Raw genomic sequence first — 24,548 nt, forward strand, 5'->3', positions numbered from 1 at the left:
GTTTGTACTATACCACAGACAACTTCCTACCTTCTAAAGGCTTGGATTACTGTTACGGTTCTTTTTGCTGCTATACAATGGCTACCCTTCTATCTTTCTTACTAGTATGTTGCTCAGTCAGCTACATAGAACCACAACATTATTGGACTATCATGTGAGGATATATCGCTTATAGGTAAATGGTTTTACTAATAGCAACACAAGCTTTTTAGCATCCTTCACTGTCAATTTCTAGTTTCTCTCTCTTTAAAAGCTATTTATTTATTCATTCATTCATTTATTTATTTATTTGAAATGGGGTTACAGAGAGAGTCTTCCATGCACTGGTTCACTCCCCAAATGGCTGCAATAGCCCGGGCTGGGCCAGGCCAAAGCCAGGAGTCAGGAACTCCAATTGTGTGCCCTACTTGGGTGACAGGGGCCCAAACACTTGGGCCATTTTCTGTTGCTTCCTGAGGTACATGAGCAGGAAGCTAACAGCATAGTAGCTAGAACTTGAATGAGTGCTCTGATCTGGGATGCTGGCATCGCAGATAGCAGCTTACCTTGCTACACCCCAACACCAGCCCCTAGTTGTTTTCTCTCTTACATGTAGCCCAGAAAACAGTTTTGCTTCTAAGAAAATACAGATTACTTCAAATTTTATTCTTAACATTTGGCACCAGTATGCTCTAAATACCAGCTGAAATCCCAAAATATAGCTATTTTCCACTTATGGAAATCTACTTGAAGTACATATTTTTTCCTTTTGCTTTCTTTTGAACTGGAATTTGTGATCAGATTTCTTCTACTAGCTCTGCCTATAATGGACTATATAATGATTTGAAGCAATCCAGTGCTAAAATTTTGAAACATTAATTTCTCGCCTTGCCCTATTTCTTCCTTCCCCTAAACTACTTTTGGAAAATTGATGTTAGTGAATACTAAATTACACTATTCTAACTAATGAAAGTAGTAAATTGATTTATTCCTAGAAAATAGAAAAGTAGTAATGTATCAATAGCAATTATTGTCAAAGTTACAAGAATATTTTGATCTATCATTAATTGACTGACATTTGCTTCATTGGCTTTAAAATTGTCAGTTTCTACTGACCAGAAGTAATCTTTTAAAAGTATTTATAAAAAAGTATTCAATACAAATTTATCTAAAATCTTTAAGCTAATTTTATTACTTAAAACACACACACACACACACATGCACATGCCCACACCCATAACTTTGGAGGTAGGAATAAAATTCTGCTGTTCCTTAACCTTTAGAGATATGTCTTTAATGTCTCATTAATCACCTTGTAGTATGAAAGTTTTTTCTTTCTCAAGCTGCCACTGTGGGTAGGATCTGGCAAAAAGTTCCCAGAGCAAGGTATAGTCCCAGACAGCTTTCAAGCCTTAGGAAAGTAAAGGAACTGCTTATCGCCTTGCATGTGCCATGGAGCTGTGAGCTCTGAGGTTCTTTATCTTCACGATGTTGAGTTTTCTTCATGTGACTGGATTCACTAGGGGTATTAGAGTTCACACCCTTACTGTGATTGGTCATATGCACATTAACCCTAATAAGTTGATGCAAATACCATTAGTGAACATGCTGGCTCTGCTATATTCACATTGGCAATTGTGGGTTGATATGGCTCACCCTTTCTGGTAGGTAGGCGGCCCTCCTGTGATGGTGCTAGTAAGTGTTCTGGTCAGATTGAGTCAAAATTCAAGTCATTATTCTGAGTAGAATAACTCCTGGTGGTGCTTCATTTACATAGACATATATTTTGTTTTCTCTGATGAGCATCTATTCATTTTTGTGTTAAGTTTACAATCATAAAAATGTATAAAATATTTGATTTTGTTCTAAAAGCTTTTTCTAACTACTTTATCTCTAGTCAATTAATGTAGTTCATTCAGAATAACCCTGCAACTCTTCTACTCTACAACAAATCTAGGAACTTCTCTAATGGTTTTCTATTGCCCTTCTTCATCCCTATCCCATGGTTATTTCAGGTAACCTGGTTTCTTGGACTTAGTGCCATCTTTCCTGGTAATCTCTTGATGTCAATATGTTTGTCACTTCATCTCTGATAAACTTTTTACTTTTTTTTGAAAAAAAATTATTTGAAACTTAGAGGAAGAGAGAGAGAGAGAAATAAATCTTCCATCTACTAGTTCATTCCTCACGTGCCTGGCTGCAACTCCAGGGCTGGGCCAGGCCAAAGCCAAGAGCCAGGAGCTTCATCTTGGTCTCCCATGTGGGTAGATGGGCCCCAAATACTTGGGCTATCTTCTGCTGCTTTCTCCAGACCATTAGCAGGGAGCGAGAGTGGAATTGGAACAGCTGAGACAACCTGCGCCCATATTGTATGCCAATATTGCAGGTGGCAGCTTTACCCACTACACCACGATGCTGGCCCCAGCTTCTTACTTTCATAAAGTGTGTAAAATTGGGGTGGTTTGTGTTTATGCCATCATATCCTAGAGTTTTTGCCATGATACTAGCTAACTTTCTTTTACTATTATTAGATTTTGTTTTGTCTTGATCTTTTTGAATATCACTCCTTCCTGTGCTTAAAAATTCACAAATGACCTTACATTTCATTCCTGTTCAATTGCAGGGAGAAAGAGGATTTCCAGGTTTGGAAGGCCATCCAGGTTTGCCTGGATTTCCAGGTCCTGAAGGGCCTCCAGGGCCTCGTGGACAAAAGGTATGTGTCAAGTTGCCAACTACTAATAACAGAGGAATGAAGCTAACTTAAATGTGTGACTAGGTGTCAATTGCACTAAAATATTACTAAATTATACTCAGGAATTCATCTTTAAATGAAACAATTTAATGGTAGGAAGTCTGTTGTTTTTGCTGTGAAACCTGGTATTACCACCATATTAGAAGGCTTTTGGAAGATGTTCTTACTTGTATGCTATTATTAAGATCCTTAACAAAAATTAAGTTCTGCCAGGACTTCAGCTGAGCTGGAGAGAGCTGAGCCGCCAAGTGTCAGATTACATGATTAACATAAGAACCAGAACGAACAGTCAAACCTTTACTTACTGCAATATTATAAGCAAGAAGTTAAGCGGGAGAAAGTGCCAACTCTTCCCCTGTTCCATTTTTCCCCATGGCTTGGCTCCAGCAAGACTCAGATGGGTCAGCAAGATGTTGAGAATCATTTCACTGCTCAGGAGGCTCTGAACAAAACCTCCTGCAGTTGTATGAACCCAGGGGCAGGGTGGCAGAAGAGAGTAGGAGAAAGGAAGAGATAAAAGAAGAGATTGGAAAAGTACTTAGAGTTAGGAAAAATGTCTTCAGGGTTTCCCCTGCCTCCCATATTCAGTGTTCCATCCTAATTTCTCAGATAAAGAGGCCCTCAAATACAGATAGATTTAAGAGCACAGTCAGCTGGGGTGAGTGTGAGTTCTTGATTGTAATGTCCTTCCAAGACTGCTGTGCACTAGTTATGTACCAAATTTCCTGTGGGTGACGCATCTGTGATACGTGAGGCCTACTCTGAGCCTTTTGTTGGGCCTGAAAGGTCCCAGAAAAATGCTTACTCGGGAACTAGACTCTTTAATTTTACCCACTTCTTTTTCAGGATCTGACTGAAAAGCATAGGCTGCCCATCATGGATTGAATGGGTTGGCCTTTAATAGGCTACTTCAAAAACTGGAGAATTTGTCTGAAGTCACAGTGTTGTCATGGTTATGATTAATTCTATTCAAAATATTACATGGAGAATTGATGTAGTCATGAGCTCCTACTGCTATCATGTCAGGAGTATGTGTCCCACAGCCCACTTGCTGTAATTTGGAGAGCCAGAGGAGTGTTGCTGATGTTTTGTCGTAGATTGCTATACTTTGCCAGTTCCCATGATCTAGGTGCAACATGTGGTGCTGGCAATCACATAGATGCCTTCTTAGTCGGCTAGCAGGAAGTCAGTGGCTACTGGTTATCCAGTATTACTTGGGTGAAAGAATTGAGGCTAGGGTATCATGCTTCCAATGATCTTAGCAAGGGTGAAGGATGGTGGCGCTGCAGGTGGCGGCTTTACCCACTATGCCACAGTGCCGCCGGCCCCAGTACATGAATACTTTTTTACACTTAACTATACCAGAACTTAGGATTTGGGAGAATGCTGACCATGATCTATTGGGAATTAGAAGTCTATCAGGGCCGGCACCGTGGCTTAACAGGCTAATCCTCTGCCTTGTGGCACCGGCACACAGGGTTCTAGTCCTGGTTGGGGCGCTGGATTCTATCCCGGGTGCCCCTCTTCCAGGCCAGCTCTCTACTATGGCCCGGGAAGGTAGTGGAGGATGACCCAAGTCCTTGGGCCCTGCACCCGCATGGGAGACCAGAAGAAGCACCTGGCTCCTAGCTTCAGATCAGTGCGATGCACCGGCTGCAGCGGCCATTGGAGGGTGAACCAACGGCAAAAAGGAAGACCTTTCTCTCTGTCTCTTTCTCTCACTATCCACTCTGCCTGTCCAAAAAAAAAAAAAAGTCTATCAGGTGGATTTTTCAGAACCGGCGCCCATACGGGATGCCAACACTTCAGGCCAGGGCATTAACCCGCTGTGCCACAGCACCGGGCCCTTCATTTGTTTTTGCTGAATGTGTACATGCATGGTATGCATTTCTGTGTATGGATATGTGTTTTGCAAAGATTTTTTTCTTTATGATTGTGGAGTTTGTCTTCCCTACCATAAGATTATATAATTCTCAAGTGTTTTCTTCTCATATTCTAATGGTTTTATTGTTTACTTGTAAAATTTTTACTCATGTGGAACTTATCCTAGTATAGGTGTGTCTCAAATCATTTATCGCACTACCTTGCAGTGTCACTTTCATTTTATACCAAATTCTCATGAATTATTCTTGAACATTCCAATGGTCTATTATCCTATGTTTTTATATTTGATAGGGCTAGTGTCCTTTCATTTCACTGTCTTTAAAATTTTGTCAATATCCTTGCTTGTTTGTATTTCTATATGTTCTTGTACAGTTCAAAAAAAAAAAAACCTTTAGGGGTAGGAATTTAGCCTAGCAGTTAAGATAGCAGTTAGGAGAACAATATCCCATATTAGAGTACCTGGGGTTAACGACCAGCTCCAAGTCCTTACTCACTTACCTACTAATGTAGACCCTGGGAGTTAGTGGAGCTTAAGTTCCCACTACCCACATGTGAGACCTGGGTTGAATTTTAAGCTCCTGGCTTTGGACTGGCCTAGTGCCAGCCATTGCAGGCATTTGTGGGAGTGAATCAGCAGATGGGACTCTCTCTTTCTCTCTCTCTCCCCCTCCCTCCGTCCCTCCCTCCCCCTCTCCCTCTCTCCCTCTCTCCCTCTCTCCCTCTCTCCCTTCCCCCCCCTCCCCCCACCCCCACCCATCTGCCTCTACTTCTCATTTTTTCTTTGTCTCTCTGCCTCTCAAATAAATAAATAAAGATTTCAGGGGCCTGCATTGTGGCATTAGCAGGTAAAGCCACCACTTGTGATGCTGACATCCCATATATGGGTCCTGGTTTTTGTCCTGTCTGCTCCATTTCCGATCCAGCTCCCTGCTAATGGCCTGAGAAAAGCAGCAGAAGGTGGCTCATGTGTTTGGGTCCCTGCCACCCACGTGGGAGACCTGTAAGAAGCTCCTAGTTCTGGGCTTTGGCCTGGACCAATGCTGGACATTGTGGCCATCTGTAGAGGGAACCAGTGAATGGAAGATTGATCTCTCTCTCTTACTCTCCCTCTTGCTCTCACTCTCTATATCTCTGTCTCTGTCTCTGTTTGTCACTGTCTCTCACTGTCTCTCTCTCTCTCGAACTCTTTTAAATAAAATAAATAAATAAAAATTTCAAAAAAAACTTTCTTTAAAAAGAATGGTTGAGAATTGACATTTTTAGTGTTGAGTTCTATTATCCGAAAACATGGGATGCCTTTCCATTTGTTTAAGTTTTCCTTTGTGAAACTTCAATTTCCTTTGTGAATGTCAAGAAGTATTTTAAAGTTTTTATGAAAAGTTTTATATAACTTAAATGCATTACAGAATATTTTTCTTTTTATTATAAATTGAATATTTTATTCATCATAATTTCAAATTAGTATATGAAAGTTGTTAATTTCTTACTATTAATTTTTGTGCTCAGCTATTTTATTAAGTCAATAATTTAGTTTATAGTAGTTATATTGGTTTTAAATTATTTATTTGCTTTTTTGAGAGGCAGAGTGACAGAACTCCTACCTGCTGGTTCATTCCCCAAATACCCACAATGGCCTGGGCTGGGCTGGGGCAAAAGTTAGGAACCAGGAACTCAATCAAGATCTTCTTTGTGGGTGGCAGGAACTCAATCACTTGAACCATCACCTAAGGGTCTGCCTTAGCAGGAAGCTGGAGTAAGGGAGTGGAGCTGATGTTGATTTTACCCCACGTGTTAACTGCAAGGCTTCAACTCTGATTATAGCAATTGTAAAGTAATTATTTTGGATTTTCCAGGCATACCAACATACCAATTTAATAAATATAAATTTCCAAAGTACAGCTTATGGATTAAAATGGCTTCCCCCCCCCCCATAACTTCCCTCCCACCACAACCCTCCCATCTCCCGCTCCCTCTCCCATTCCATTCGCATAAAGATTAATTTTCAACTATCTTTATATACAGAAGATCAACTTAGTATATATTAAGTAAAGATTTCAACAGTTTGCACCTACACAGAAACACAAAGTATAAAATACTGTTTGAGTACTAGTTATAGCATTAATTCACATTGAACAACACATTAAGGACAGAGATCCTACATGAGGAGTAAGTGCACAGTGACTCCTGTTGTTGACTTAACAAATTGACACTCTTGTTTATGGCATCAGTAATCACCCTAGGCTCTTGTCATGAGTTGCCAAGGCTATGGAAGCCTTTTGAGTTCCCCAACTCCGATCATATTTAGACAAGGTCATAGTCAAAGTGGAAGTTCTTTCCTTCCTTCAGAGAAAGGTACCTCCTTCTTTGATGGCCCGTTTTTTTCCACTGGGATCTCACTCACAGAGATCTTTCATTCAGGCCTTTTTTTATTGCCAAAGTGTCTTGGCTTTCCATGCCTAAAATACTCTCATGGGCTCTTCAGCCAGATTCGAATGCCTTAAGGGCTGATTCTGAGGCCAGAGTGTGAAACAGGACATTTTGATGGACAAGTAGGAGGAGATAATTACCATGGGGATGGGGGCTTGTAGGTACTTTCAGCTCACATAGACATATCTAGCTGCCTGCCTATTTATCCCACATCAGTTGGACAGAGAATGTCATCAGAACTGGTTCGGAAAATCCAAGCTTTTGATCTCTGTAATGCCAGTATTTCCCATGTGGCCATTATCTGGAATGGAATTAGGAGCAGACCGAGGACTCAAACCTAGACACTCTTATAGAGTACATGGATGTCCCAAGTGGTGTCTTAACTGCTATGTGAAACTCATGCCCCTGATTTGCTTTAATCTCTTTAGAAATGCATCTGTTGTCAGAAGGGAAAATGTATTAATTTTTTATTCATTTGAGAGACAGAGAGACTGACAGAGATAGAGACAGTGAGAGATCTTTCATCTGCTGGCTGACTCTGTAGCAGCCAGAGTTGGGTCAGGCTGAAGCTGGGAGCTGGGAATTCAGTCCAGATCTTTCATGTGAGTTGCTGTAACTTAATTACTTGAGTCAGAATCACAGTCTGCTGGAGTCTACTTTGGCTGGTAGTTCAAATCAGGAGTTGGAGATGGGTATTGAAACCAGGTACTCTGATGTGGGGCAATACTGTCTTAACCACTAATACCTGTTCCCAGATTTTTTAAACTTAAAAAAGCAAGGTATGGTAGGGAGAACAATGGCTACCCTCAAAGATGTCCTTATCCTCAGAATCTGTGAATATGTTGTCACATGTTAAAGCAAAAATTAACATTGCAGATGGCATTAAAGTTTATATTCAGCTGACATTCAGCTGGGAAGAGTATTCTGTATTATCCAGGTGGGCCCAAAGTCATCCTAAGGGTCCTTAAAATCTGGAAGAGGGAGGCAGAAGAATCAGTGTCAGAGTAATGTGGTTAGAGAAAGACTCATTGGGTTGTGACTGGATTTGAAGATAGTAGAACGCCACAAGTTCAAGAATACTGGTAGTTCTAGAAGCTGGACAATGAAAGTAACTCCAGAAAGGAACACAGTTCTGTTACTGAGATCCCCGTCTTTGTGACTTCCAAAGCTGTATGATAATAATTTCTTTTGTTTTGAGCTACTGTGTTTGGGTATTTGTGATAGCAGCAAAAGACAACTCATATGCCAGATGATCTTTTCTCCAAATAAAACTTTATACAGTAGCATAAACGATTGTAAAAAATAGAGCTGCTGTGATTAAAGGAATGTAACATAACTTTGAGGAACCTCCAGTGGAACATCCAGAGTTATAAGTTGTGTAGCTTGGAAGCTATTTGTGTAAAAGAATAATGTCCCCAATTAATACAAGTTTTTTAAACCTTCATACAGTGGCCTACTATGTGTTTTGTTGTAATTCCTTTCTCTTGGAGGACAGTTAGGTTTTCTTTATTATATTTTTAAAGAAAATTAATAAAAATCTTAGTGAGATACAACTCTAAATTGTCAGCAATGTGGTTGTGAGTAGAAATGAGTGCATATACTCATATTAACATGCATGGTATATATAGTCTCTTTTGCATGGAGTTGACAGCAGAAGTTGGAAAGGAAAACTGTGTAACTCTTTCTAATTGAGCTTTAAGCTCTGCCATAGAAAATGCCTTAATAAACAAAGCATAGGTTTAGAACAGCAAATTCAAGAATGGTACATATTAAAGCTCAGATATGAGAAGCAGATTGGCATGATATAGAAACTGCCCAGATTTTCAACACTTGTTTTGTTTTAAATTATTCAGAGAATATCTACTTTGCTATTTCTTTCATCTTTGTTTTCATACATGATTCACACTTTACAGGTATAAAGTTTCTTCTATATATCAACAACTTCCTTTTTAGTAAGCAAAGACCTTTATTTTTGAGCATATAAATTACTTCAGTTTTTTCAGACTCAATAATAAATGCTTCTTCCTTAGGTGCATAAGTTTCTCACTAACTTTCCCAAAGTTTTAGAAAAATTTGAGTCTCTTATAATTTGAAATTCATTATTTGAGGAGTGTCTTTTGAATGGAAATGAACTAAATATATTGTTTTTCAGGGTGATGATGGACTTCCAGGGCCACCAGGACCAAAAGGAATCCGAGTAAGCAATATTTGCTGTATATCAAATGCTTTGTGATGAAAACAGATAAAAACCAATAGAGTATTTTTCTGTTGTATTTATTTTATTTTAAATTTTATGTAAGAATGCAAACTTCATGCAATTTCATATATACAAATTTAGGAACATAATGATTCTTCTCACTCTACTTCCCTTCTGCCCATACTCCCACCCTTCTTCCTCTTCCTTCTCCCATTCCCATTCTTATTTTTACAAAGATCTGTTTTCAGTTAACTTTATATGCATAAGATTAGCCCTATGCTAAGTAGAGAGTCCAACAAATAGTATGAAGAAAAAAACAAACAAAAAACATTGTTCCTCAATAGTCAAGACAAGGGCTGTTCAAAATCATTGCATCACAAAGTGTCAATTTCATTCCTATAGATTACCTTTTAGGAACTCTATTAGTTACCACAGATAAGAGAGAACATATGGCATTTGTCTTTTTGGGACTGGCTTACTTCACTAAGTATAATGGTTTCAGGCTTCTGGCACAACAAGACATTTGTCGTTCATCTTCTATTTCCTCTCTAGGTCTAGAATGGTCCATGTCTCTGATTCCAGGTTCCTTTAGTGCAAAAAGTGGTTTAGATACCACAGTCTAAATGTTAAGGGCTTTCATTGCTACTGAATTTGTCATTGTTTTGAAGAATTTTCAGTGGACAGTTAGAAATGTTTTTTAAAAGAAAAAAAAAGAGTTCCTATTATTATTTACAATTGAAATTTAAAATTAAAAGATTTGGTATACTTACCTCTCTCCCACACTTTTGTCTCTCTGTTAATGTGAAAGTCTTGTTTCTTAGTGACATTAATAAAATTTCTTATTTACTTTCTCCTACAATATCCTTATAATAGCTTTAAAATAATCTGTAAATTGACAAAAACAGTTTCAGTTTTAATAGTAATAATAGGATTCTTGAATGCTGCTTTTTTTGTTTTTTGTTTTTGTCCTCAGTTGAGTTGTCTAATTCCACTGTTTATAATCAAAATACCCTTTTTGAAAGATGCTTGAAATAATTCTTTTATCTCTGTGATTACGTCAACAACTTGAAATAGATTTGCTGATTATAGTTTATTTTCAATTTTTAAGAATTTCCTCTTTACCAAATTTTAATTTCTGTTTTAATTTTAAAAATTTACTTGATAATGAGTACCAAAACACAGTCACATAAAACTAACAATTACTAATGTTCCATAGCACAGTGGGGTGACTGTAGATCACAATAATGTAATATGTACTGTACCAAGAGCTGAAAGAGAGGTGCTGGTAGGCATTGAACATAAGTAAAAGGTGGCCAGTGCAGCGGCTCACTTGGCTGATCCTCCGCCTGCAGTGCCAGCACCCCGGGTTCTAGTCCCGGTTGGGGTGCTGGGTTCTGTCCCGGTTGCTCCTCTTCCAGTCTAGCTCTCTGCTGTGGCCCGGGAGGACAGTGGAGGATGGCCCAAGTGCTTGGGCCCTGCACCCGCATGGGAGACCAGGAGAAGCACCTGGCTCCTGGCTTTGGATCCTCGCAGTGCACCAGCTGCAGTGTGCCGGCAACAGCCACTTGGTGGGTGAACCATTGGAAAAAGAAAGACCTTTCTCTCTGTCTCTCTCTCTCACTGTCCACTCTGCCTGTCAAAAAAAAAAAAAAAAAAAAAAACAGAAGTAAAAGGTAAGGAAATAGATAGGCTTGTTGTTCAGTTTGATCAGTTCATGGCGTGTATATGTTGAAATAATTGTACCATACAATATGAAAATATGTAAGTATTACAAGTGGTGGTTATATGGTTGGTTCAAAACTAGCTATAAAAATACTGACTAATCATCTTGGATATCATATTTTGTTTCATGATTTCTAGTGCAGAAATGAAGTGAGTTGCTAGGCCAATGGGAAAATGCATGTGTAATCTTGCTAGATCCTTCTAAATTTCCTCCATAGTATTTGAAATCCTTACTAACAATATATAAGAGTATCTTTTTCCCATGGATTCACCCACAGAAAATGTTGTCAAACTTGTATTTTTGCCAATCCTGACAAGGAAATTTAATTGAAAAAATTTGAGGGTTATCACCTAATTAAAGTCCTCAGGGAAATATATATTTTCTACGTCCCCATCCTGGATTCCTTGTTCTTCACAAACCTGGCAGAGTTTATGTGTTAGATATTTTATCTACAAATTTGCTATTCCTACTAAGTACATTAAGCACAATGATCTCTCAAGTAAGTAGTTTCTTCTGTAGTTGTTTTCTGTAAAACGGGCTTTTAAATACATATCGGACATTTTTCTCTAACATTTAAAAAAGAATGGTAATTACAAATAAGATTCACTTTATGCATTTCTATTTTAAATATAACTTTCATAATATCCTTAGGCTGGATGTTATTTTATTGTTATTGGTTGTCTTTTGGTTAAAGGAACTCATTTCTTCTCACAGGGTCCTCCTGGACTTCCTGGATTTCCAGGAACACCAGGCCTTCCTGTAAGTAGGATCTCGTGTTTTCATTTTGAAATTCCTTAAAAAGTAACTTAAGAAATATTATACATGTGTTATATCCCTTTTTAAAGGGAATGCCAGGCCATGATGGGGCCCCAGGACCTCAAGGTATCCCTGGATGCAATGGAACCAAGGTGAGATTTCTTCAGCTCAATCTCAGACAGTATGTTTGGTAATAAACACAAAAATAGGAAGAAGTAAATTGAAGAATGTTGAAGAGATATAATAGTTTTTGTCTAGGACATATGTAAGATGTGTTCTGAAAATATTTTCACTATATTGAAAGATCAGTAATTTCTTTCAATATGCGTAATTAGCTGGATATTGCACTGTGTACAAGATTATTTACAAAATCATTTTTTGACCTTAGAATAAAATAGAATTAAAAAGGAATTTGAATATACATGTTTCAAATTTTGTATCATTTGTTTAGAGTAGAACTTAGTTTATCATTCATTACCTTTGCCTTTTTGTAAAACTAGGTACTATTTAAGTATCCAAATATTTCATATTTTGAGTTTTTATAGCTTTTTAACAAAATTTTATTAACATAAAGAGAAACAGACTTTGTGCATTCCACAGGTATAGTTCCAAGGAGACAGCCACACTTCCCTCACTCTGCTGCTCCCCCCAAATCGTCCTCCCTCCTTCCCTTCTCTTCATCAATTTTTGCAAAGACATCATTTTAATCCACTCTATATTCAGAGGCTTAATGCACCACTAATCATACTACTCAACAAGTAAAAATTAGGAAGACAGCAGTTTTTATAACTTAACAAATTACTTCCTTAAAAAGATAATCTATATGTGATGCAGCACATCAGTTTTTGCTAAAACTGTTATTATGATAACTGAAACTCTTCCCTGTCAGCAAAAGTGATGGATACCTTGAACAATTTGAAAAGAGCAACACAACTTTAGATATGGCAAACAGTTTTTCCTGACCCACTTTCTTGTCAACTGTTTGAATTCAATATAAAGTGATAGCAACAAAAAGATGAGGAAAAGTGACTCTTATAAAAGGCTTCCATATGTAGCCCCTGTTCTCACTTTCTCCCTTTAATCCTTTTCCTTCAGGTTAATGCAATACATTATTATTTTGTGTATATCCTTTTGACCTTTGTTATTTTCTGCACAACTATTCAGGAATATCCTAGCCCTTTCTAACTAGTGGCATGTGTCAGATTTTATATTTGGTCATATTTTAAACTTAAACAAACTACTTTGCATTATGATGTCTATGTTGTGCAATGATTATTGTAGTATCAGTATATATTTGAAGGCACTACAATTCCTTTTACATACAATATTTCTCCAGGTTAGTATGATCCTTGCCACCAATAATAATAACGGTGATAATAATTTTAAATTTTTTTGGATGTGAGAGGCTTACCTGTGTTCTTCATTTAAACTGGGGCAGCCCTATAGTAACAGGGTGAATATGGCGTTAGTATACATGACACAGTTCATGTTAAGATGGACTACACATTCTTGTACCCATCATGGTTATTATTTTTTACCAATATGTATTAATCAACAAACTTTAAATTTGAAGGCCAATGTGTCTAGAATGAGTATAGTATACCAAATGATTTAAGATTTTTTTTTTTTACCTTTTTATAAATCAGTACCTTAGCAGACTTAATGGTTAATTTATTTCAGGCCCCAAGTTATGTGAGCCGCAAATTTTAAGCAAATTAAATAGGTTTATTATGCATGCATTCAGATTAACTGGTGTCCTTATATTTCTTACTATGTAAGTGAATGGATGAACACTGGAGTGGTAACCGTAACGTATGGGCTCTTTTTTTCTATTTTCTAATCTAGATGTAGAGACTACTTCCTTTCTCTCTTGACCTACTTTGTCCATGTGCAAAAAGTGATAGAGGGAAATATTTGAAAGTAACTCAAAGGCATGCAACTGTAGTAATTTTATTCTTTGAACCCTTCTATCACTGTTGTTTCTAGGATTACTATGGCAGATAGGTTTTGAAAGGAACTTGCGTTGAGGTTCTTCAGCAGCAATTTTAGTTTTTGTTTTCTAACCCAAATGTCTGTATCAGTACTTTACAATAGTGAGTGAGAATAATCCGGTGTCTAGACAACATAAAGACCTGCAATTCCTAGAACTATTCCTGTTATTGTCCTCTTGGTGATATTAATGGCCTTCTTTCTTACCATCCTTTCCTCTTTACGAAAATAATTTGAAATAGTTTACAGTAAAAGAAAAATGCAATAGGGCAGTTAAAATAAGAATCTATATAATACATTGGCAGAAAATTGGGCAAATCATTAACTATTAAATGTGATGATAGGCAAGGAATCTGTGGTGTGATGGTCTTAAAATGGATTTGTCAGAAGCAAATGACGGGAGTAGGAGATTTTTTTTCTTTATTTCTGATTGGGGTGGATGAGTAGGGGTAAAAGTATCTTAGAAGGTTGAATTGATATGGATAGTAATATTGAAATAATTGGAAAGTGAAGGCTAATTTTGGCATGTTTCAAAATGGCTTTTATAGAAATATTTTTAATAAATCAGTTTGCTGGTATCGCTATTCTTTGTTTTCTGTTGTTTCATGTTCTTTATTTTTAACTCCTTCTAGGGAGAGCGTGGCTTTCCAGGCAATCCTGGTTTTCCTGGTTTACAGGGTCCTCCAGTAAGTTATAAAATTTGGGGTTATAAGCAATATGGAAATTTACAGAAGGAGCAGAATTGTAAGGAGTGAGCCTGATGCGTTCATGTGAAACAAAGTAGTGTGTTTAAAATTAGTAAACTAGATAATTTTTTAAACGAAAAAAGTTGCAGTATAACTCTGCTGGAAAAAAGCAAAGATTCTATGGTATGTCATATGTTATCTCTAAGTAGCCTAAGATATTTCTTTCGCAGAAATGATCTTGTGACAATGGATTCTATTTGCATTCTATTTTTCAAAAAAATAATTGAGTTCTTTTGCCTGCTTTCCGCTCATGTATATAAAATGATCCATTTTCTTTTCAATAATAGGGGCCTCCTGGGATCCCAGGTATGAAGGTAAGCATTTTATGTTGGAAAGGTGAATTGTTGATCACTGATGTCACACATAAGAATGTTAATTGTTAAATTAACAACAGGAGTCACTGTGCACTAATTTCCCATGCAGGACCCCTGTCTTCAAAGAGTTATATTATAAGAGTTAACAGTAAAACTAGTTCTCAAACAGTGTTTTTGTGTGTGTATGTGTGTGTGTGTGCAAATTGTTGAAATCTTTACTTAGTATAGGGTCGGTCTTATGTGTACAAAGTTAATTGAAAATGAATCTTGATGGAGAATGGGACTGGGAGTGGGAGAGGGAGGAGGTGGAGGGGTGGGGGTGTGGGAGGACAGGTATGGTGGAAAGAATAACTATATTCCTAAAGTTGTACTTATGAATTTATCTTCATTAAATAATAAATTTTAAAAAGGTGAATTGTTTGAATAAAATCTTTGGAAAGCCTGTAACTTCAATACGATCATGACTTGGACTTCTGTCTTTAAGATGGATGCTTCTAGAATTTGTGCAGGGGTACTCTTGAGAGCTCTTCTTAAGTAGTCTCCTCTGTCCCCATGACTTTAAGTACCTTCTGTGTGCTGAGTACTTGAAAAAGTATATATCAGACTCAAGTTTCTTTTCTGACACCTTCAGTTCTCTATCACATAGCACTTTCATACAATTGACCACCTGCATTCTGCAGAAGTACTGTCTTCCCTTAGCTTTGTGACATTACCCTTTCCTATTTTTTCTTCTGCATCTCTAATTGTTTTGCAGTCTTCTGAACAAGTTCCTTTTATTCAGTCCAGAAAGCATCAGGACATAGTCTTGACCCATTCTTTCCCATGCCCCGCAGTATTACTAATGCCAATAGCATTGATTACTGTCTACTGAATGCCTACATTTGTTTCTCTAAATTATTTTTCATGTAACTTGCATGTATTCAAGCTACCCCAATGACATCTCCACTCAGGTATCTACCAGACATTCAAATTAACATATTCAAAGTTAACCTGCCCCCCAATAAATATGCCCTTCCCACTGTCTTCCTCAATCTAAAATTTGCAACACTAAATACACATATTTTAAATACTCTTACGTGAACTCAAAACCCGAGAGTTAGCATTTACACGTTCCACTCTTTCACAACCTCCCAATTCCATTCTATAACTAAATACTATTAAGTTTGCTTTTAAAACATTTTAAATTCATCTACTGTCCTCCATCTCTGCTGTTACCATACAAGCTACAATGTCTCTGCACTATTACAGTAGCCTCTTAACTAATCTCTCTCCCTCTCCCTCTCCCCGTCTCCCTCCCCCTCTCCCTCTCCCTCTCTCTCTCTCTCTCTCTCCCTCTCCTTCCCTTCCCTCCCTCTCTCCTACTAACCCCCAACTCCCAGCCTGATTTGTCCTCTACAAAGCAACCAAGAATGATCTCTTAAAAATGTAAATCAGTAATTTAATCTCCCTGCTTATAAACCTTCAAGGGCTTCCCACTGTGTATCTAAGATAAAGTCCACATTCTTTTCCATGACTCTAAGACTTGGCTGGTCTGGTCCCTGCCTCTATTTATAGGCTTACCTTAAACCACTTTTCCCTTGGCTCACTGATCACATCAGTCTGCATACAGTTATTTGAATGTGCCAAACTCTGTTTTTTGGGTCTTTGGGATGTACTATTTACATTGCCTGACACTCTTTCCCCTGCCTTTACTTGCTGATTCCTTATTATCCTCTGTGTCTCAAGCTGAATATTACCTTCACAGATCACCCTTCTTTGACAGATCAACTTTCTTTAACTACCCAAACTAATATTCTCCACTATTTCTCACAATGTTGCTGTTTTTTTCATAGCCCTTGATCAAACATATTGTCATTTTACATATTATGGTCTGTGTTTCCCCATTTTACCGTTAGTTTTGTGAGAAAAAAAGGCCTTGTTTATCTTCACTACCAAGTGTTCAAAATTGAGCACAATTCTTGGTGAATATTTAATGAATATTTTGCAGTGAATGAATAACTGAAGATACCACAGTTAAATCTATTTAGCCTCAATTTCCTTTAAAAATAAATTTATTCATTTTCATTATTGATATGTCCTATTCTTATAATAGTATATTTATGTGACAGATTGCATACTCAGATCATTTTTGTGTTCTTGCCACTCTTTGTGTATTATAACTCTTACAACTTCCATTGATGGTGTCTTTCAGGGGGAACCAGGTAGTATAATTATGTCATCCCTGCCAGGACCAAAGGGTAATCCAGGATATCCAGGTCCTCCTGGAATACAAGTAAGCATCTAATGACTCTCTTCTTTGCTATGTTTATTAAATAAAGATCACAGAAACCACCCAACCTTTAGTACCCTCCATTTTAGTCATAGAAATTATCATCAGAAGTTTGGTAGACATTGCATGTACCTCCTACCTGAAAATAAAAGCAATCTGGGCCAGAGATAATTTTTTTAAAGATTTATTTATTTATTTGAAAGCCAGAGTTACACAGAAAGAAGAGAGAGAGAGAGAGGGTGGTCCTCCATCCGATGATTTCGCTGGAGCTGTGATGATCTGAAGTGAGGAGCCAGGAGCTTCCTCCAGGTTCCCCATGTGAGTGCAGGGGCCCAAGGACTTGGGTCATCTTCCACAGGCTACATCAGAGAGCTGGATCGGAAGTGGAGCAGCCGGGTCTCGAACCGGTGCCCATATGGGATGCCAGCGCTTCAGGCCAGGGCGTTAACCCACTATGCCACAGTGCCGGCCCCCAGAGATAATTTTAATAAGTAATTCTTTGGTCTTCTACCTTTCTCTTAAGTTTCCATGTTAATTTTTGTTTTGGAATTGGCAGCATAAATAGGATCCTATATTCTTGTTTTTATACTGTGGGGAGCAGTATATGACATGATTAAAGATCAGTGCCAGGCCTTGGCCTAGTGGTTAAGCCACCAGTTGGGATTCCCTGGAGGCAACAGGTGATGGCTCAAGTACTTTGGTCCCTGCCACTCATGTGAGAGACTTGGCTGGAGTTCCAGGCCTACTTCTAACTGTTACAAGCATTTGAGGAATGAACCAACAGGTGGATGTTCTCTCCATCTGTTTGTCTATCTGTCCTTCTCTCTGTCTCTCAAATAAATTGTTTCTCATTTAAGAGGTTAATAAGCATCATTTTTGATACTATCATTGCATAACATATGAATACATGTTTCAAAGGCTGGAGGAATACAGTTTATGCATAGTGATCATCAAGAGTAGTCTTTTTTAATAATTGTTTTTTTTACAGGCAGAGTGGACAGTGAGAGAGAGAGAGAGACAGAGAGAAAGGTCTTCCTTTGCCGTTGGTTCACCCTCCAATGGCCACCACGGCTGGTGCGCTGCGGCCGGCGCACCGCGCCGATCTGATGGCAGGAGCCAGGTGCTTCTCCTGGTCTCCCATGTGGGTGCAGGGCCCAAGCACTTGGGCCATCCTCCACTGCACTCCCTGGCCACAGCAGAGAGCTGGCCTGGAAGAGGGGCAAGCGGGACAGAATCTGGTGCCCCGACCGGGACTAGAACCCAGTGTGCCAGCGCCGCTAGGCGGAGGATTAGCCTAGTGAGCCGCGGCGCTGGCCTTTTTTAATAATTTTTTAAGATCTGTTTATTTAAAAGGCAAAGCTACAAAAAGAGGGAAGGAGATACAGAGAGAGACAGATCATCCATTTGCTAGTTCATTTCTCAAATGGCCACAACGGCCAGAGCTGGGCCAGTCCAAAACCAGGAGCTGGGAGCCAGGTGCTTCTTTCAGGTCTCCCATGCGGGTACAGGGGACATAGACTTGGGCCATCCTCTGCTGCTTTCCCAGGCACATTAGCAGAGAGCTGGATCAGAAGTGGAGCAGCCAGGACTCCAACTGCTTACACTTGAGATGCCTGCACCGCAGGTGGCGGCTTTATCCACTGTGCCACAATGTGGGCCCTCAAATGTAATGTTAAGAAAAAAATTGTTAGCCTGCAAATGATATGTATAAAGACATTGGTTTTGAGTATTTTTAGATTAGGAAGTCAATTTCTTAGAGTTAATAAATCATAAGAATTGGTTCTTTTACCAAAAATAATAATCATTACTTTCTGGCATTTAATCACTAAGATATAATATTGGGACTTTTTTTTACTAGCAACCTCTTATTCCTTATTGGACATCACTTAACTACCAATATTTTCTCAAGTGTGTTCATTCTCACCCTTTAAGTTTGATAAATTATTATGTAATGTTTGAAAATACAAAAAGTTATATGCAAAATATGTGCAATTTATGAAACATAGCTATAAAATGAGCATCTATGAACCCAACACACTGAAAAGCTAAAACATTTTAAATAATTTTGAGCCATCCTATGTGTTCTTGACAGTCAAATTCTTCTGCACTCCTTCAAGGAATAACGAATATCTTGAGTTTTCTACTTGCATCTATCTCCAAACAATAGAATATTTAATGTCTCTTTGTAAAAATAATATAATATTTATGTGGTTTTCTGTAACTTGTTTTTTCTATCCATATTGCATTTTGTAATTAAAATTTCATTCATTTTATTTTTTATAATTTTTTGTATAATTTGCTGGCAATTTTTGTTTAGAGTTTTTAGTTTTATTTTCATGATAGCTCTTGACTTGTACTTTTTTTCTTGTAATATATTTTTCAAGGTGTTGGTTTCAAGCTCATCCATGTTGTATTTGGCTGTAGTTCACTCACTTTCACTTCCATATAACTTTCATTTGTGAACTTACTATGATTTTTCTCATGATAAAACATTCTGCAATGTATATTTAGGAATAGAGTTGCTGGCTTGCAAGGCAGGTCAATTTTCAGTTTTTTAGATGCTAAACTTTATCCCCTAACACTTATATCACTGCCTTATCATTTATCTGGTTATTCTTATTCCCTTCTTTATCTTGAATCTTACTTATTTTGAAATTAGAGAAATTACCTTGAAAGTAACAACCTTGTGCTTCCCATTTATAGCATAAAAGCTGCACTAAATGTCTATGTTTATCACTTTTTTTGTAAATTTTCCTTGTTATTTGTTTGTTCTATATTTTATTGCAACTATAAAATATAAACTTTTTGAAAGCTGCATCCATCCTGTGTAGTTGACTTTTTTATAGCTAGTTAATCCTTTTATTCTTATATACTTTAAATTCTGCTTATAATACTGCAAAATTATATAATTTTACAAGAGAATTCCAGCAACAACTTGTTTAAAATTCATCCACTTAGTTCTTTGTAATACAGTGAGGGGCTTGTTTTGCTTTTTGTTTTTTTTTTTTTTTTTCCTCATACTTTTCCTTACTCTCTTTATAACAGGGCCCAACTGGTCCCATTGGTATACCAGGGCCAATTGGTCCCCCAGGACCACCAGGTTTGATGGTAAGCTTCCTTTTGTAATTTCATTTCTCCTCCTTTCTTTAGGACTTCTCTCACAAATGTTTATATTATTCCTAATATTTTAAGGTGTAATAAATTTTCAATATTCATAATCTATAACTTTCTCATGTAAGAGTGATTTTGTTATGGTGAAAATACGCATTCTAAGTAATAGCTCCATTTTTACCTGGGAAAAATGTATATAAAAAGAAAGATTTAAAATAAAGTATTTTGTTGGTTGCCTCTTGATGTGTCAGCACTGAAGTCAATTCTGGCTGTCTCAGGAAATTTTCCAAGGCTTTAGTTACTTGAAAAATGTTTCTTCAAATGTCAGTTATTTTGTTTAGGAAGAATAAAAATTGGGCCTCAAAAAATGTTGGCTCTCATTTCTTTGAGGTCAGGGACAAAATAGGATTTGTGAGGGAAAAGTGATCACTGCAAGTGTATCCTAGATTTGTGTACCCGGGAGAGAAGCAAAAACCTCTAACAGTCCTGAATGTGCAAACACTTCTCTTATTGTACTACCACTGTGGCTACTCTGATTTTCCACATAAATAAATTCTCACTATTTTTGCCACTGAAATACTTAGATGTCATTCAAGTCATGTTTTGGATTTAGCACTTTGCAGTTGCCCTCTTAAAAGGGCAAGAAAATTGTATTTCAGTCAGAGCAATTTCTCATGTGCCGCTCTATCTCTCATCTACCATATATTTATGTGACAGTTTTCATTATAGCTTTATAGATTGTTCATTTTTGTTTGTGACAATTGGTCCTCTACTCTTAAATGAAGGAAATAACGTTTGGTAAATATTAGAAGAATCTACCAGAAAAGACTGATTTCTGCTTTCCTGGAACTCCATGGGAGAGGGTTAGAAAACCCTTTTATTTAATATGTCTGAGTTGGAGACCTCCTGCAAAGCATGAGATGCTGGACTATGGTACTTTTCCCTAACTCTGCTGTTACAAAATCAATGTACCCTGGCTGCATTCTTATACATTGAATTCCTTTAACCCTAGTGGTCACTTAAGCAATTCACTCTACACTTTTCTGAATGTTCCTTAAATTAACTCTGATTCAAGAGGTGAAGCAAAATCTCAGCTAAGCCACTACTATACAACAGATAAATAAATAGATCCCTTGAGATTAAGAAGCAACATAGTTGGGCAGGCCAATGCTTATTTAATATTTCAAACCTTAAAATATCCTCAAAAATAAAAAATCGAGTTGCATAAAAATAAAATTGGATTTAAAACATATACACATCCTTTTTAGAGTAAGAGAGTTCATTGCTTTTTGGTACCTAAATTTACCTGTAATTCTGATATGAAAAATGCAATATGCTTAATGAGGTTAACTGCTTTTATTGACTTTTGAGACTGGTGCTACTCTTCGACTCATCTTAACTTTCTACCTCTGCCTACTCATGTTCTGTCACCAGAAGGCTCCAAATTCATCTAGTTGTTTTCATAAATTTAAATATGTTCCCTGACTACAAAGCAATGAGGGAAATAAATTGGTAAGACATTATTTTATAGAGTTTTTCAATCTCAAGTGTTTATGAAACCAAATAATTTTGGAAATAAACTTAATTACGTAATTTTCCACCTTTCTATGTCATTTCAGGGCCCTCCTGGTCCACCAGGACTTCCAGGACCAAAGGTAATTTTGTTTTCCTTTACACCATTTGTTTAGCAGGGATTTTATTTTCTGTTGTCAATGAGATTTTAAACTGAAACGTCTCTTTTCAGGGAAATATGGGCTTAAATTTCCAGGGACCCAAAGGTGAAAAGGTGAGTAAAGAAAAACAGTTGATTTTTCAGCCCTCACCTTTCATAGTCATTTAAACTCTCTTTTTCTTTCTTGAGGCTGACTTAGCTTACGTGATATATTGTGGTGTGTGATATATTATATCTTTTATTTTATCTTGCAAACAGGGCGAGCAAGGTCTTCAGGGTCCACCTGGGCCACCTGGGCAGATCAGTGAACAGAAAAGACCTATTGATGTCGAATTTCAAAAAGGAGATCAGGTGAGTAGGGGAGAGGAAATCATCAATGAAAATCTTCCTATGTATATGTTAATTAGCTTGATTGTGGTAATTATTTCATAATGTGTGTGTGTGTATATATATATATATGAACATCATATTATAAACCTTAGGTATACACATAATTATACTCCAGTAAAGCTGGAAAAATAAAAAAGCTAAAAACATCTTGTTATGAAAGTAACATTACTGGGGACTGGTGCTGTGGCATAGTAGGCTAAGCCTCTGCCTGTGGCACTGGCATCTCATATGGGCATGGGTTCGTGTCCTGGCTGCTCCTCTTCCAATTCAGCCCCCTGCCAATATGCCTGGGAAAACTGCAGAAGATGGCCCACATGCCTGGGCCCCTGTATCCACGTGGAAGACCAGGAAGAAGCTCCTAGGCTTCAGATCTGCCCGGCTCTGGTCATTGTGACCATTTGGGGAGTGAACCAGTGGATGGAGGACCTTTCTCTCTGTCTCTCCTTCTCTATGTCTGTAACTCTACCTCTCAAATAAAGAAATAACTCTATAAAAAAGAAAGTGGCATTCCTTTAAAATATATTACAAGCTGGAATATTTTAAAAATAACAAAGATTTAAGAACAATGGTTACAGTGGGAAGAATCACTGTGTTCCTAAAGTTGAACTTATGAAATGCATGAAGTTTGTATTCCTATATAAGAGGTTTCTGGGGAAAATAACACAGTTAATGGATTATTATTAATGGTAGATGAATTATGATTGAGGCATGATCCAATTATGGTGTCTGAAGTTGTGGCATTTGGCAAGTCATTGGATTGGGTTAGGTTGGTATAGTGGACCTCCATGATCAAATCATGGTGGCATTATGAAAAGAGGTCACATAGAGGGTAGTTTTAAAAATGTGCTCCGTGTGTCTTTCTACGTCCTGGCTCTCCATGTCGTCCTCCTTCCACATACATACTGCCATCCATTGCCTCCATGAGACGCTAGACTAGTGAGGCTGCCTGATCTTTGACTGTGAACCTCCAAAACTATAAGCTGAAATGAATCTTACTTCCTAAGTAGTTCCTCCTATGTATTTTCATTAAAGTTATGAAAAAATTAATGCAGCTATGGACACATAATTTACATGCCATACATTTCACTCACTTAAAATCTACAACTCCTTTTTTTTTCTATACTCACAGAGTAGTGAACCAATTACCATAATTTAGTTTTGGAAAAAATTTAGCCTTCTTCAAAAACTCCATATCTTTTTTTTTTACCCCCTATTTCTCTACAAACTCTTCATCCCTAGACAACAAGTAATCATCTACTTCTTGGCTCTGTAAATTTGTCTATTCTGGATATTTCTATAAGTAGAATTAAATGATATATGGTCCTCTGTGTCTGCCTTCTTAACCTAGTATTTTCCAGTTCAAACATTTTGTAGTATGTATCAATACTTCATTCTTTTTGACTAAGTAATATTCCATTGTGTGGGTAGTGCATATTTTGTTTACTCACTCATCAGTTAATGTATACTCAGTTGTTTCCATTTTTAGCTATTTTAGTAATACATTCATTTTTTAAAAGATTTATTTATTTATTTGAGTCACAGTTACACAGAGAGGAGAGGCAGAGAGAGAGAGAGAGAGGTCTTCCATCCACTGGTTCACTTCCCAATTGGCCGCAATGGCTGGAGCTGCGCCAATCCGAAGCCAGGAGCCAGGAATTTCCTCTGGGTCTCCCATGAGGGTGCAGGGGCCCAAGGACTTGGGCCATCTTCTACTGCTTTCCCAGGCCATAGCAGAGAGCTGGATCGGAAGGGGAGCAGCTGGGACTAGAACCGGCACCCATATGGAATGCTGGCGCTTCAGGCCAGGGCGTTAACCCACTATGCCACAACGCCTGCCCCAGTAATACATTCCTATATAAAATAGATCATGGTTAGGTAGATTGTCATTGTCTTAGTTGATTGTTTTCTACATTTCATGATATACAAGGAGAAAGATGATGTTATTCTTTAAACCTTTCTTTTGTGTGTTTAGAAATCATTATCTGATACCTTGTTTCTACTAGAGTAGATAAAAATAATCAAATATATTTTTTAATAGTGAACCAGCAGAGCTGATTCCGTGGCGTAGTGGGTAAAGCCGCCGCCTGCCATGCAGGCATCACATATGGGCACCGATTCTAGTCCCGGCTGCTCTACTTCCAATCTGGCTCTCTGCTGTGGCCTGGGAAAGCAGTAGAAGATGGCCCAAGTCCTTGGGTCCCTGCACCCACATGGGAGACCTGGAGGATGCTCCTGGCTCCTGGCTTCAGATCAGCTCAGCCCCGGCCATTGTGGTCATTTGGGGAGTGAACCAGCGGATGGAGGACCTCTCTCTCTCTCTCTCTCTCTCTCTCTCTCTC

The 24,548-nt window shown here is 37.9% G+C and overlaps 1 protein-coding gene across 1 annotated transcript in view; it reads left to right on the forward strand.

The window, feature by feature from the left end:
- Positions 1 to 24,548, forward strand: part of COL4A5 (collagen type IV alpha 5 chain) — a 236,696-nt gene that overhangs the window by 99,409 nt on the left and 112,739 nt on the right. Inside the window, exons 3-13 of the mRNA XM_062183543.1 lie at positions 2,603 to 2,692; positions 9,195 to 9,239; positions 11,677 to 11,721; positions 11,808 to 11,870; positions 14,340 to 14,393; positions 14,741 to 14,767; positions 16,959 to 17,039; positions 20,082 to 20,144; positions 21,767 to 21,802; positions 21,892 to 21,933; positions 22,078 to 22,170. Coding sequence (XP_062039527.1) covers positions 2,603 to 2,692; positions 9,195 to 9,239; positions 11,677 to 11,721; positions 11,808 to 11,870; positions 14,340 to 14,393; positions 14,741 to 14,767; positions 16,959 to 17,039; positions 20,082 to 20,144; positions 21,767 to 21,802; positions 21,892 to 21,933; positions 22,078 to 22,170 — 639 coding nt within the window. The remainder of the gene's footprint in view (positions 1 to 2,602; positions 2,693 to 9,194; positions 9,240 to 11,676; positions 11,722 to 11,807; positions 11,871 to 14,339; positions 14,394 to 14,740; positions 14,768 to 16,958; positions 17,040 to 20,081; positions 20,145 to 21,766; positions 21,803 to 21,891; positions 21,934 to 22,077; positions 22,171 to 24,548) is intronic.

This window comes from Lepus europaeus, chromosome X (genome assembly GCF_033115175.1).
Source record: "Lepus europaeus isolate LE1 chromosome X, mLepTim1.pri, whole genome shotgun sequence".
Taxonomy (NCBI): Eukaryota; Metazoa; Chordata; class Mammalia; order Lagomorpha; family Leporidae; genus Lepus; species Lepus europaeus.